At 38.0% G+C, this 12,105-nt stretch overlaps 1 protein-coding gene across 1 annotated transcript in view; it reads left to right on the top strand.

The window, feature by feature from the left end:
• KREMEN1 (kringle containing transmembrane protein 1) overlaps positions 1 to 9,208 on the top strand; it is a 56,629-nt gene extending 47,421 nt beyond the window's left edge. Inside the window, exons 19-25 of the mRNA XM_084539249.1 lie at positions 105 to 229; positions 932 to 1,085; positions 3,977 to 4,309; positions 4,921 to 5,079; positions 6,816 to 6,900; positions 7,630 to 7,834; positions 8,968 to 9,208. Coding sequence (XP_084395375.1) covers positions 105 to 229; positions 932 to 1,085; positions 3,977 to 4,309; positions 4,921 to 5,079; positions 6,816 to 6,900; positions 7,630 to 7,792 — 1,019 coding nt within the window. The 3' untranslated portion in view covers positions 7,793 to 7,834; positions 8,968 to 9,208. The remainder of the gene's footprint in view (positions 1 to 104; positions 230 to 931; positions 1,086 to 3,976; positions 4,310 to 4,920; positions 5,080 to 6,815; positions 6,901 to 7,629; positions 7,835 to 8,967) is intronic.
• The last annotated feature ends 2,897 nt before the right edge of the window (positions 9,209 to 12,105 follow it).

Below are 12,105 nucleotides of genomic sequence, written 5' to 3'. Positions count from 1 at the left end.
CAGGAATTGCTTAGTAACAAGGTGGTAGACAAAGTGGTAGACAAAGTGTCTTGGGTTTATTTAGGAAAACCTTTAGAATGACTATTGTCTGTTATTTTTGCCAGTGCCAGGGAATCTAGGGTGTTACAAAGACCATGGAGAGCCACCACCTTTGACTGGCACCAGTGAGACCTCCAATAAACTTACTATCCAAACATGCATCAGTTCCTGCCGAAGTCAACAATTTAAGGTGATTTATTTGATGTACATTTACAAAATGTTTTCAAAGACAAAACATTTATGCCTAGAGCCCTCTGTTGCCTTTTTCTTTCTTTCTTTCTTTCTTTCTTTCTTTCTTTCTTTCTTTCTTTCTTTCTTTCTTTCTTTCTTTCTTTCTTTCTTTCTTTCTTTCTTTCTTTCTTTCTTTCTTTCTTTCTTTCTTTTCCTCCCTCCCTCCCTCCCTCCCTCCCTCCCTCCCTCCCTCCCTCCCTCCCTCCCTTCCTTCCTTCCTTCCTTCCTTCCTTCCTTCCTTCCTTCCTTCCTTCCTTCCTTCCTTCCTTCTCTTCTTTCTCTTCTTTCTCTTCTTTTTTAAATGTTCAAACGGTCTAATGTTTCACTCCCACTCCAGGAGACCTAGCTCTCTCTCTCCATCCAGAACAATTTGGGCAAGCAACCAATTAGTAATAACTTGGATACCAGAAGAAAGTATGTTTGCTTATGCAGTTGTGATTGACAGGGTGCCCTAGTTGTGCTCCATTCCAGTTTTCTTTCTAGTTTTAAGTAGGATCCTAACAGATCAAACAAAAACAGTTTGTGATGGGACCTCTGACTGCTGACTTAACATACTTCTCCAAAGCATACATAATCTGCTGCCAGCTTTCTTGCTCATACAACCTCCTGGTGTTGCGCCTTTAAATATCCCTCCCTTCCTTATGCATCTTTGTTGTCAAAGTTTGCAGGCATGGAATCAGGTTATGCCTGTTTCTGTGGAAATAATCCTGACTACTGGAGATACGGGGAGGCAGCCAGTACGGAATGCAACAGTGTTTGCTTTGGAGACCATACTCAGCCTTGTGGTGGGGATGGCAGAGTCATTCTTTTTGACAGTAAGTATTGAAACAGGCTGGGTTTTTCCCAAAGGAGAGGCTTCAAATGCTGAATAAATGAGGGGAAAGGGCTTAAAAGCAATGTTGCACAGAAAACAGCAAAGCACCTAATTCAGTGTAAAATAAAGCCACTTTCCACTTACATATAAAATTCACTTCCATTAATAATGTGAAATAGATCTTCCGAGAAATGATGCTTGCTCAGGCAACTGACTCATGGTCCAGTGTCTCTTATACTGGAGACTTAACACTGGTTTTTCTTTCCAGACAAGGCTTGCTGTAACCCAGTTACATAATACAAAGCACCATAATACAATTGAAATTGAGAGGTGTGTACAGCAAACGTACAAACAAGTTAGGTTGCTGTTATGATCATCACTGATTATATCATTTCTTATATTATTAAGTCCTCCTTTCTACTACACTTTTCAATAAACATACCAGCACCAGCTGTATAATGTAACTGGTCGACAGTATGAGTACTTGGTTGTCTGGCGGCTGTACAGGCTTCCGGTTTAGTTGGGGGTACTAGAACAATCCACAGTATGTAATGATATATCACTGCTTCTCAGATCTCAACTGCCTTCAGTGTTAGCTACCTCTAGCTACCTTTAAAGTCAAGTTATAAGTTTTCTGTAACTAAAAGCAGCATGATTTTCCAGCCTCTGAATACACAACTTAGCACCTCCTCACTCTAAAACTCTGGTTTCCATAAAGCAGGACAGAAAGATTTTTCACTTAGAGCAGGAATTAGTCATTCTACTCCCTCACTTCCAACTTCTCCCTAAGATATGAAAAGAAGTATTGGAGTTGTATATTGCTTTCAATATTGTAGTAGCACATAGGTTCATACTGCTATATCCTTTGTTTCCTTCTGCTCTTGGCCTCCCAAATTTGTCATGGTTAAAAGTATCCTTCATAGTTTTTCTTCTCTGGAATGGCCAAAGGCTCAACAAGGTGTTACCCTGCACTGTCTTTTCTGGTACGAACCAGAAATGAAAGAACTGGTATGAACCAGTTATATTTTTTCTGGTATGAACCAGAATGAACTGAGAGAGGGAAAGCATTTTCATTGCATATGGGGAATGCTGTGCTTTGTGGAGCATTAGTCATTAGCATGCTCAACATATTGCTGGTTTGTAGAATGCGTTCTGATTTGGTAGTTACAAACAGCACAGCCAAATATAACAATGCCTATAAGTTTTTGCGAATGATATCTCATTGTCAGATTTCAGTTCTATCAATTCAATCTATTCAAGCAATTCTATCTACTCAATTAAATCACCAGCTCTGTTAGCTTGGAGTAAGTGCCAAACACAAATTCTCTATGGGGCTTTGTATCTTCTGGGATCTTTCACATTCTTTCAATTCTTCTTTCATATTCTTTCAGTTTCTCTATGGGGTCTTTCATAGTGCAGCACTGAAGTGTGAGGTTTATTGTTCTGATCAGGCCTTGCTCCAGAAAAAAGTGAAGTGTTTTCACTTTATTTTCTGGCATACATGTTCTACTTTTGCTCATTCCCCCAACTCCCTTTTAATTTGTATTTATCAAAGCTCTTTCTCTTCATAAAGCCTATGAAAACTGAGACACATCAAAACACTTCAGTTCCTGTATTTCCTTTCTCACAGGCCACTTATTACAGGGCTTTAATTAGGCTTTCAGAGGGAATTCTATTTTGATCCTTCAGAACTTCAGGCTATGATATGGCTTGATCCAAACAATTTGGTCATGAAATAAATTATTATGTAATATAAAATATATATATCCCTTAAATACGCAATATATACACATCTGTACTGACACACTACATATATATAAATATACGTGCATGCATATATGCATCAAGTCGGTTGGCATTAGAATTTCTCTAGATTCATTGATGAATAAGTTTGCACTGGGAATCTGGACGGTTGTTAAGGATTATAAAAAGTCACTGGGCACATACTTGTTTGACTCTTCAAGATAATATTGTAGCAACAAATCTAAAAGATTTTTCCTTAGACTTCATAACAGTCACTTGCTTCTGTTACTTAGTGAAGGTATGGTCAAACTTTAATTAGACAAGATCAGGAGAGAAAATGCTTAAAAATACATATAAAAGGTCACAGAGATGATTAAGGAGTTAGAGCATCATTCATATGAGGGGATCATTTGGCCTTGAGAAAAGGCAGCTTTGGGGCTTGGGGTGGGAGTTAATGTGTATAAATACCTGATGGGAAGGTGTAAAGATGAAGCCACACTCTTCTAAGTGGTATCTAATGAATAGACAAGGCAACGGACACAAACTGAAGTATAGGAAATTTCATATCAACAAAAAGAAAGTCTTCTTTACGATGAGGGTAACAGTGGAAAAAGTTGTCCAGAGAGGCTGTCAATCTCCAGCCTTGGAGACTCAAAACATAACTGGACAAAGTGCTCTCCTTTGACACTCTTTTGAACTGGGGAATTGAACTAGTCTCCAGAGGCCCTGTCCAACTTCAGCTATCCTGTGAAGATTTTTTTTTTTCATTAAAGCTGGAAAATGATTTAAATGAGCCAACAGTGAGAATTACTAATCTACCTATCTTATAGAAATGGGGAAGTCCATGAATCAGTGATTTAGCTTTGATCCCAGTCCCTTAGGGGTGTGGGAAAAGGACCAGACAAGGACAAAGGATAGTTGTAATATTCCAGATTGATACTTAGGTCTCAGAGTAAGGAACCAAAATGAATGTATCCCAAGCAATAATGTGAGTCTGAAAGCCATCTTTTTTGGGGTAGCAAGTATGTTCCTTAAAGTCACATGAATGTTAGAATCTTATAAGAGTACTAAAGTTGTGCATAAGTAATGTATAACCTGCACTAGTTTCTCTTTTTCAATTTTTCTTCCTCTCCTCTTTGTTCTTCACAGCCCTTATTGGTGCCTGTGGAGGGAATTACACTTCTGCTACAGCTGTGATCTATTCCCCAGATTTTCCTGACACATATGGCACGGGCAGAGGATGTTACTGGACCATACAAGTCCCAGGAGCATCTCAAATCCACTTCAGCTTTGTTCTTTTTGAAATCAAAGATGCTACAGATATGGTGGAATTACTGGACGGCTATACCTATCATGTTCTAGCTCGTTTTAATGGCAAGAACCGTCCTCCCCACACATTCAACATCTCTTTGGATTTTGTTATTTTGTATTTTTTCTCAGATGAAATCAATCAAGCCCAAGGATTTGCTATCAGGTATAAAGGTAAGAAGCTAACTTTGCTCTTTCTACATTTCAATATGTTATTAAAGCATGTAATTTGCACAGGAGATTTCTGAAGTGGCAAAAAAAATATTTAAACCTCACGTCCACAAGTTTTTAATGCATCTTGTTGCCACTGTTCAGTAGGTAAAAGCTTCTGCTAAAATTTCTCTTAATTTGGAATACTTTAGTCATCTATGTCATAAATATCAGAATTTACGTTTTCAAAACGTCAATCCTACACATCTCTGCCTGTCAAAACAGGTTGGAAAATGGAAAAGAAGCTGGGGAAAAAAATGGTAGTCCATCTGCACCATTGGTTCATCTCAGCTATTTCCAATAATCTACTCAGCTATAAAGTCCTCAGGAGATCAGGAAAAAACATTTCAGTCCTTGAGTTGTACCTGCTCTTATGATGAACAATTCACTTCCAGAAAAATTCTGAGAACCCCAGCTTGGTGAAGCACACAATTTTTCTGGCATCAGACATAATATGATTATTGGAGTTCTCTAAGTAAACCAGAGGGAAGCATATGCCTGTTTACAAGCACAAAGTAATGCCCAATTACATCTGTTAAGAAGCTGTTTATATAATCACACTGTTTTGTTTTCAGCTGTGAAGGACAGTGTGCATCAAAACAAGATTACAATGAATCAGACACTTTCAGAGAAGATACATGAACATGCAAATCTCAGTATCAATGCAGCTCGGTCATCAAAGATACTTTATGTCATCACAACCAGTCCAAGTCATCCTAGTAGCTCCATGCCTGGTAATATTACAAGGAAATGTGAAAACAGGAAAATTTTGTTTTGGCACAATCTAGAATCATTATCACCTTTGCCTCCTACCCCATTTTATCTGATCCACTGTGCCTCTTACTGATAGATGCCTGAAGAAGCATTTTCATGTAGTCTAATTATCACTAATTGCACTGATCTCATTGCTTTTCAAAACTGACTTCTCAGTATAAATCATTTAGAAATAATGTGAAAATGAGTCTTTGAGAATGAAAGCATATCAGAAAGATATTTATTTACTTTGATTTGTTACTTACTTTGTCTAAGTAGTAAAACCAAATGGCAAGTGAAAGCAGCCTCCTTACTAGAACTGGTTTCAGTGACCAGGGCATACCATAGGAGTGGCAAAAGGTGCTGAAAGAAAGTACAAGCACTTACAGAGTCTGGAATTAGCCTGAATGCTACATGCAGCCCAGTTATCCCAATTCACAAAAGCTAGAGCAAAACTACAGAGAGGGCTAGGCAAAAGTGAAGCAGGTTCATCTTTCAAGAGATGTCGCTGAAAACTGTCAAGTATCTTGAGCTCATTTTCCAAGACATCCCTTCATTCAGGAGATTGTTAAATTGCAAATAACTGAAGACCGGAATATCATTATTGGTCTCATTTATCTTTAAAATACCTTGGGCACCTGCTTCTACATATTGATGAAGTTAGACTTTGGTCTCTCTATGCACACTCTAATAGTTCTATAGTCCTGAAGCTATGTCTTCATTCCTGAAGTCTAAAAATGTGACTGCATGCTAGCTGCATATACCCAAATTAGAAATATTGTATACTGATGTAAGTGTAACTCCTGGCATTCCGGCATGCAGCATGGGTTGGAGACTATGGGAGTCAGAATGAAAAGTGATCTAATAATTTAAAATCTGTTCCCCTCCAATCTGAGTCTTTTAAGTAGTTCAGATGTTACACTGTGTCAAGCTATTCAAGTCCTGCTTGACCTGATGGTACCAAAAAAAAAATAAACTGGAATGCAAAATACAATGCCCAAGAGCCTTCAGCATAAGGTAATAAAATAGGAGAGCACAAATACTGATCAACTGTCTCAGTAGACTCTAGAAAGGAAAAAATAAAGTGATTACTTTCATAATTACTGATATAAAACTAGGCCACCTGCTTACAAACATTACAGTTACTACTGGCAGCATATATGCTAGTATATTCCTTAGTCTGCTTTTTAATATTTCCCCTGAGTGAGTTTTGTTTACTTTCATAGATATATTAGAAAATTTTACTGGTATATGCTTTGGATTTTTGCAGTATTGATTTTTTACAGGGAGTAGTCCTCCATGGGAAAAAACATTCCAGATTGAGTTACACAGTTTCTGCCAGTTGTTACCTAAAGGCTTAATGTGTCTTCAAATTACAGCTTTGAATAAAGCATACAAAGGCTATGTGTTTCTTTTCTGCAGTATACCTACTTTAAAAATTGTAAGTAAATGAATGCACTGAGAGCTCCTCTCCTCTCCTCTCCTCTCCTCTCCTCTCCTCTCCTCTCCTCTCCTCTCCTCTCCTCTCCTCTCCTCTCCTCTCCTCTCCTCTCCTCTCCTCTCCTCTCCTCTCCTCTCCTCTCCTCTCCTCGCCTCGCCTCGCCTCGCCTCGCCTCGCCTCCCTCCTCTTTTTTCTGTCTCCTCTTCATTCTGTCTTCTTCTCCTCCTCTCTCCTCTCTCCTTTCTCCTTCTTTTTGTTTTCATTTTTCTTCTTCAGAGTGGACAATATATAGTCTCACCGCGCTGCTCATCCTAAGTGTTACAGCCATATTGGCAAAGATATTTCTCCACATTACCATGAAGTAAGTATGAAGCTCTTTGCTTGATCTGCTGTTTTCTTTTGTATATTAGTGATGATGGATTTAATTGATGCAATAATTTCAAAATATTTGGTGCTCATCAAACCTGCAGTACTGTAAACTGCTGCCTTTAAACCAGTGCACTTAAAGATATTTTTCCACATTACCATGAAGTAAGTATGAAGCTCTGTACCAATTCTGGTATACTTAATTTCTCTGCATTATGATACTGTGAAACTAGTCATATTTAAAATCAAGTTATATGTTACATATTTGTATCCTCAATAGGATACTAATTAAGTACATGTTTTTAAAAAAACTTCCCTGTTTGCTAGGGTAGCATCTATTTAACTCATTGACTGAAATGATGGGTGAGTTTTGAACAAATCATAAATGTTGTGTTGTATTTACACACTACAAACTAACTTAAATATACAAGGACATTAATTAATAGTAATTAGTAACAGAATATGTACAGATATTAATTTAATTGCTTTCATTAGGGTAGCAACTATTATAGCAACAGTATGCCTTATTTGTCATTTGGTCCAAAAAGCAACCAACAAATCCTTCAAAAACCTATGTAACTGTGTACCAGGTAGAAAAAAACATATGGTCACAGATATAGAGGAACTCGTTAGCATTATCAGTGCAGCAATAATGCAAACATACTAATAATAGTAGCTTCCTGTGCACCTTAATACTTATTGTGAACTAACGCATGTTTCTTAGATCCCATCAAATACCATCTGCAAATGAAATGGAAGATTCCAATGAGGTTACTGCTGCTGGTGAGATCTGGAGTATATTTTACCAGCCATCCACATCAATATCCATCTTCAAGAAGAAGCTTCGAAGTCAACAAGATGATTGCAATCCACTAGTGGGAAACTGAATTGTCTTTTATTTTACAGGAACCAATCTTCTTAAAATCCAGGTGATTTAGAAATAATCCTTTTTTTTTTTTTTCCTTCCCAAACTCATACTTGTCTTCCAAAAAGTCCATTTCCAAAGGCCTTTGAAAGACTTTGCTTGATCTGCTGTTTTCTTTTGTATATTAGTGATGATGGATTTAATTGATGCAATAATTTCAAAATATTTGGTGCTCATCAAACCTGCAGTACTGTAAACTGCTGCCTTTAAACCAGTGCACTTAAAATACAAGTGAAAACCTGTAAAATTCAAAATATCTCACAACCCTGCCAAAAGTAATTGAATGATTATCTGCAGCTTGAGGACTTTTTGTCTTCCTGTGTCACTGTATTAATCAGGCCATTTTAGTCTCTTTATTCTCAAGGCTGAAGACAGAGGCGGATACTGATATCCCGTTCAGTTGCCACAGAAGCCAGAGTTTATTTGGTTTTAATGTAAACATCTCTAAATGGCACTATACAGTAAATTGGGAGTAAAAGACTGAGGAATTATCAGCCTGGTTGCCAATGCTCTATTTCTAGATTTTTCTGTTCCTACAAGCAGAGATATACAAACAAAAATCAAATCAAATTCAGGAGGCACACTCTCAATGGAGCTTCAGCTGCAAATGTGTCATTGGACTAATTCTCACTGGGTCAAGGTGTGCATGACACTTATAAACAAGTATGTATGTGTGAGCAGTCAGATTCACCAATGATTATGACAATTTTGCTCATAAAGTGTTCCTTTCAAAAACTATCATATGCTATTCTGAAGTCCTGCATTAACTTTGGATATGAGCTTAGGACTTCTTAAAGGATTGTTCAAGGAAATTATAAATCAACTAAATTTTTAGATAGTGAGACTAACACCAATTCTCACTCCAAGGTTAAAGGTATTAATCCCAGCAGCCTTAAATATTTACAGAGTTGTATTCTGCTGTCAACACCTATGCCAGGCTGTGCATCGGAAAACATGCACAACAGTTGCCTTGATAACTAACTGCTAAGAAAGTGTTTCCCTGCCTGCAAAATTAAAATGGCATTGCACTTTTAAGACTAATTATAGAAGAACTAAAATATCAGTGGGGATCCAATCTGTGAAATAATTTCTATTTGGTTGTAACAGACAGCATTAACTATTTTTTCTCTTTTGTAGAATATCTGTCTACCTAAATTGCTCAGACTCCTCATCCCACCACTGGGGATCAACAGTGAGCCTTTCAGCTTCAAGTCCAGCTCAGCAAGATACTTAGGAAAAACAGACAATACAGGTCAGATAGGTAGACTAGAAAAGTTTACATTAGTGAGCATTTCCTTAAACTATGTTAGAGTGACATTAAAGTACAGTACATGTAATTCCAGTTAGAACAAAAGGAATAAATATAAGTTTAAGCATACCAATACTCTATACACCAGACCTGTGATCTGAGAACTGCTCAATGCATCTGCAAAAGATAATGAAGAAAAGTAAGAAAATTGACACAGTTTGCATTCATTATAGTATTTGTCATTCTGTTTTTAAACTCTAAAGCCCTTCTCTTCATGGAGACTATAGTTTTCCTTCAAAAATTTGGGCATCTTTTAGATGGAACAGTGAAATATTGTGCCTTACTTGCCATTCTACATCTAGTCTTTTACCTGAACTGAATTAATTCCAACTCCATTTATGTACCATAGATGACTGCCACAATTGCACAATAAATGCTTAATAGAAAAAGGACTTTACTAAGCCAGCAGTTATGGAATTGTTTATATCAGAATATTATGGAAACATCTAGCACATATTGCATGAACTGCTGGAAAGGTTACAGGAAAAAATAATTATAGTATTGCCAAAAATCAAGATTGGAAGTGTTGTAAAATATGCCAGTTCTCTCTTATGTGTCATCAGGTTGGACTAAAAAATATTGTCTGTTTCAGACCCAATGAAAAATTTAAAATTGCCTTTTTAACAGTCCGTGTTTGCATCATGCTGTGCAGTGAAAGAGTCTTTCAAAGATTTGTAGTGAAGCAAATTAATTTACTTCCTCTAGATGGTTATTCTGACTCATTAATGGACAGCTATGAAGGAGTCACGGAATAAACTAGATCCTTAAGAGTTAAGTTACGAGCACATTTTGAGGAAGCTTTGTTTTCTTGTTTTACCAAATGTTCTTGAGCAGTTAAACATATACAGTCAAAGGAAAATTCATACAGCAGTTAACTAATGCTGATAACCTGAAAAAACATAAGGAGCCTCCCATGACTGTTTTCTACCCACTGCAAAAGGAAAAAAAGGCAGAACATTTTTTACATCTCTTTTTCAGAAAGGATTTTAATTTCACTATTAAATTGGAGAAATCCCTTTACAAACAACAAGAAAAAGAATGATGATACTAGTGCAAAATTTAGAGAATCTAGAAACCGAGATCAGTTCCTCAGCTACCTTTTAAATAACTAAATATTTCACGTGCCTTTCTTAGGGAATGTTTATCTTATTTCCATACATAAGAGCCAGAGAAATAGCACTTACAGCAGATCAACGGGCCATGTCAACAATGAAAAAGACTAAGCTTATGGTATTGCACAGTACATTGGAAAATGCACTGACAAAAGTGTCAAGAAAATTATGTTCCCCAAAGTCTTTCAGACTGCCCAGTTCTAGATACCTCTACTACTAGGAAACAGATAGAAATGCACCAAGAGGATCCTTGTAGTACTTCTTAGTATATGTGCCTGAAACCATAAAGAACAGGCAGATCTCTGAAGGGTATTTTTGTTTCAAAACTTGATATAGTCGCTTGTAATCCTAGCACAGACACTTCAGCAGTATGGTGGTATATGGCCAACATATACCATATACACCAATACAGCACTTTATGATATTTGCTATAAGGTTTTGGTAGAGGAAGAAAAGACTGACACACAACTGTTGTAATCCCACATGCTTCAGCACACAGCGATACATGCCCCTATGACATTAGCAGGTGAGCACTGACAGCTGGATGATGCACATAACTCTAAATGTCATTTCGTGTTTATAGCACTTCAACAAATTGAAAATAGCTGCAGAATGGGAATTTCTCTGCAATTTTATCTGAATGGCCTTCCAAACTCCTACCTAGTAGTTCTCTCAATAGGATGGACAGGCTGCAAATGTATTATTGGCCACAACTTCAAAGGCAACTGTTTTGACAATAATACCATCATGAGGAGTTGCTTCTCACATACACACATTTCAGCCCCTGCGCCCTTCCACACTTTGTTTTGCTGGTATGCACGGCTATGTAGTAGTGCAATAAACTGATCAGGTTAAAAGTTACCATCATTGTTTCTTCACTTAGTTAGACTAGAGTAGTTCATTCAGAAGGGACCTTCAGAGATGATCTGGTCCAAATTCCTGACCACTTCAAGGCTAACCAACAATGAAAACGTTATTGAGGGCATTGTCCAAATGCTTCTCGAACACTGACAGGCATGGGGCATCAACCACCTCACCAGGAAGCCTGTTCCAGTGTTGGACCACCACCCTCACGGTAAATAATTTTTTCCTAATGTCCAGTCTGAGCCTCCTGTGGCACAGCTCTGTGCTATTCCCTCATGTCCTGTCATCGGTCACCAGGAAGCAAAGACTGACACCTCCCTCTCCATTCCCCTGCTCAGGAATTTGTAGCATAACGAGGTGTTCTCTCAGCCTTCTTTTCTCCAGACTAGACAACCAGGCATCTTCGGCCTCTCCTCATAGAGCATGCCCTCCAGCCCTTTTACCAGCTTTGATGCCCTCCTCTGGATGCTTTCAAGGACCTTAACATCTTGTTTATATTGTGGAGACCTGAACTGTACACAATATTCAAGCTGAGGTTGCACCAAAGCTAAACACAGTGGGAGAATCACCAGAATTGGCTGGCTATGCTGTGTTTAATGCACCCCAAAGTGCAGTTTGCCCTCTTGGCTGCCAGGGCACACTGATGATTCATGTCGAGCTTGTTGTTGACCGGCACCCCAGATCCTTTCTTGTCTCCCAGCTTTTACCAGTGAGAAATTCTCTTATCTATTGGGTGGTTACACAGAAATGTGAGCTATCTTAGCTTTGTGGAGAATAAGCCATAGGAAAAAGAGAGGAGTGCACCAAAAGCAAGGGCAGTGAGTACTTATGGATGGCACTGCCACTGTAGCATTTTGTGACATTGCCTCTTAACTTTATGCAGCATGTCAGTTACAGTAGCCTACAGAATATGTGGACTTTGGATGGTAACCAGCTGGAAAGGTGGCCTTCCTAATTCAAAATCTACTTAAAAAAATAGGTTTGTTTGTT

The sequence above is a fragment of the Aythya ferina genome, assembly GCF_964211825.1.
Source record: "Aythya ferina genome assembly, chromosome: 17".
NCBI classification, from domain to species: Eukaryota; Metazoa; Chordata; class Aves; order Anseriformes; family Anatidae; genus Aythya; species Aythya ferina.
Note: the sequence above shows the minus strand (reverse complement) of the source record. Positions and strands in the feature narration are given on the sequence as shown.